General features: G+C 34.8%; 1 protein-coding gene across 1 annotated transcript; it reads right to left on the bottom strand.

The window, feature by feature from the left end:
* Positions 1-972: 972 nt before the first annotated feature.
* Positions 973-2,667, bottom strand: LOC108971138. Its single transcript, XM_018936997.1, has 2 exons — positions 1,626-2,667; positions 973-1,535 (listed from the first exon to the last, which is right to left on the bottom strand). Exons 1-2 carry the CDS (start codon positions 2,106-2,108, stop codon positions 1,335-1,337), a joined length of 684 nt encoding a protein of 227 aa, XP_018792542.1. The 5' UTR covers positions 2,109-2,667; the 3' UTR covers positions 973-1,334.
* Positions 2,668-2,685: the final 18 nt, after the last annotated feature.

Genomic DNA, 2,685 nt, shown 5'->3' with positions numbered 1-2,685 from the left:
CTTTGTGCCAAATTTTATTTTAATATCTTTATTTATGGCTTAGTTATGACACTTTATAGGTTTTCGGTTTCCGCCATTTTGTGGGCGTGGCAGTGGGTCGATTTCTCCCATCTTCCAACTTAACCTTCTTATGGCGCCAAGAAATAAGTGTACCAAGTTTCATCATGATATCTTAATTTTTACTCAAGTTACATCCGGATTTCAACTCAACTCGTCACCCTGATCATTTTGGTATATATAACCCTATATCTGACTCTTTTAGTTTTAGGACTTACAAACAACCGTTATGTGAACAAAGCTATAATACTCTCTTTAGCAACTTTGTTGCGAGATTATAAAAATGAGAATGAGCACTGAGTCCCCAACTCACGGTTCTAAAACTAACCTCCCTGGCCATGAATTTGTGCAGATACCCACCGAGCTAAACCCGAAGGATCTATATGGATATATCCTGCAACATTTAGTCGCTTCAATGCATATATTTCATCCAAAATGACCATAGGTGGCGGGTTTATCACTAGTTCCATGGAAAGATTTTGTATATTCTTGAGAACACAAGTATATACGTTTGCTCCAGATTCTGCCCAAAACTCTCTGCGATAGCCAATTCTGGATTATATTGAGAATGATGGTCATTACATGACCGTTATAGATAGAAATGTCGTCTGCATATGCTACTATCTTAGGGATTTGTCGTCTAAGTTCCTTAGTGGTTTATTCGGTATTATTGTCCATAGGAGCGAAAATAGAATTCTATCGCCGGTATGCTCTTTTCCTGTAGAGATCATGAGGCATCTGATCCAACGCTGTATAGCATGATCAACACTATATATAAACTCATTTTATTTTAATTTTGGAAACCAAAAAATATTTCAGTTACAAGTCTTGAATTAAAAGACAAGAAAAATTTTAAGGAAATGAATTATAAGTTTTTATAAAAAATTATTTTATAAAATACTTTGATAAGTCCAGTTTAAAAATGTATTTTGTACGACACCGTGAAGTTGAAGCAGGATTTTCAGGAACTGGCAACTTCAGCTCTATTTCACTGCGCATAATTATAGCCAAATCTTCAATTTCTGGATTAACAAAAGCCGAACTTGAAGGAGATGTCTTTCGGAAAAATTTTATGTTATAAGTGCAGTTGCCAAACGTTTCTATTATTTGAACTACATAGAAAACGGTGTTTTTGACGTTTTCTTGGAATTTTACCAGAACGTAGTCTCCCACAGTCAAATTATCATCATCAGTTATTTTGTGTGTCTCTAAATCATCTGCCCTGGATTCAAGGTCAAGGTCTCTTTTGTGAAAACTTGAGAGTGCGCTTGGCGGTTTTAAAAATTTTTCTTTATAGTCAGCACATTTGCAAAGAGTTCGGAAATCATCCAACCGGATTTTGTATTTACACGAGGAAATATATAAGCCGGAGGCAAACGATTTCCGCAAGCGTTAACTATGCCAACGATTGTAACCAAGCTGCCGCGCTCAGCGGAAGATGCTTGAGAAACAGAACGTTGTCCTTTTGCAGCACAAATCTAGAGAAGAAATAGGTATGTTATTTAAAGTCATTAACGTGTATTTCCAACCAGGCTAAAAATACGACTAAATGTATAAGCCTATCTTACCTTAATAGGTTCTATCACCGTAGCTAAAAAAGTTTCGTCCAAATTATAGATATCTTTTGGCTGAAATGAGTACTTTTCAAACAACGTAGTAAGGTTTTTGAAAAAACTTTCCACTGCTGATTTAGTAAAACCGCGTAATCTTGCCAAACTGATCTTTTTAGGTTTCCGAAGAGATATAGAATAATTTCTTTTAAGAAATCCGTAAAGCCAATCGTCTCCAGCTTCTTTGGATTTTTCCCAGGCAGTTGGAGTAACCAAACTTTTAGCTTTAGCGTAATCATATGCAAACTTTAAAGTTCGATAAGTTAAGCCGTAAGAATAAAAAGCACATTTCTTGACGTAATCACAAATATCGGTTTCTTGTTGCTTATTAAATGTCTGGCGAGATGTGAATTTCGATTGAAATTTAAAATAATCATCAGAGCTGCTATCATTGCCAGAATGTGAAAGATTGCCAGAAGGTGCCTTATGTTTTAAACGCATGATTAGAGTTGTTCTATTTATTCCATATTTGATGGCAGCTGTAGTTTGCGTTTCAGTCCCATTTCTGATATCAGTTATTGCCTTTCTAATATTATCGTCATTTATGGCACACCGATTAGTCTTTTTTTTTATAATTGCGTACCATTTTCCTGCTGAATATCAACACTAAATTGCATAAAGTGCATTCATTACATAGTCAAAACAGAGACGGGGTACATTCAAAAATGTCAAATGTACCCCAACTGAGTTTACTTTAGAAATTTCAATTTTCTTACCTTTTCTTACCTTTTCAATTCTTTTATTCTTGAATTTCCAAATCTTTTCAAAACCATTCAGAATAATACTAGTTAAGTTCACTTAGCACTTTAAAATGGTGTTCAATTGATTTCACAAATGTCTTGCATATCACTGCCACAAAATAACACAGAACACAGAGAAAAGAGAAAAACACGTGTTGCTTCACCAAAATGTGTAAACACTAACTGGTAAACTTCAACATATTGAATAAAATCAATTACTTCACCATTCCCAATTTATAAATGCGATTGATTTTACTGGCTTGACTTCGAAAAGGCCA

The sequence above is a fragment of the Bactrocera latifrons genome, unplaced genomic scaffold (assembly GCF_001853355.1).
Source record: "Bactrocera latifrons isolate USDA-ARS-PBARC rearing strain unplaced genomic scaffold, ASM185335v1 scaffold_327, whole genome shotgun sequence".
In the NCBI taxonomy this organism is placed as follows: domain Eukaryota; kingdom Metazoa; phylum Arthropoda; class Insecta; order Diptera; family Tephritidae; genus Bactrocera; species Bactrocera latifrons.
The sequence above is the reverse complement of the archived record's forward strand: the minus strand, read 5'-3'. Positions and strand labels throughout refer to the sequence as shown.

Excerpts from the sequence above, each read along its gene's own strand:
- LOC108971138 (XM_018936997.1), bottom strand. The coding sequence starts at position 2,108 with ATGCGTTTAAAACATAAGGCACCTTCTGGCAATCTTTCACATTCTGGC. Across the intron at positions 1,536-1,625 it reads CGGTGATAGAACCTATTAAG|ATTTGTGCTGCAAAAGGACA; the intron begins GTAAGATAGGCT and ends TTTCTTCTCTAG.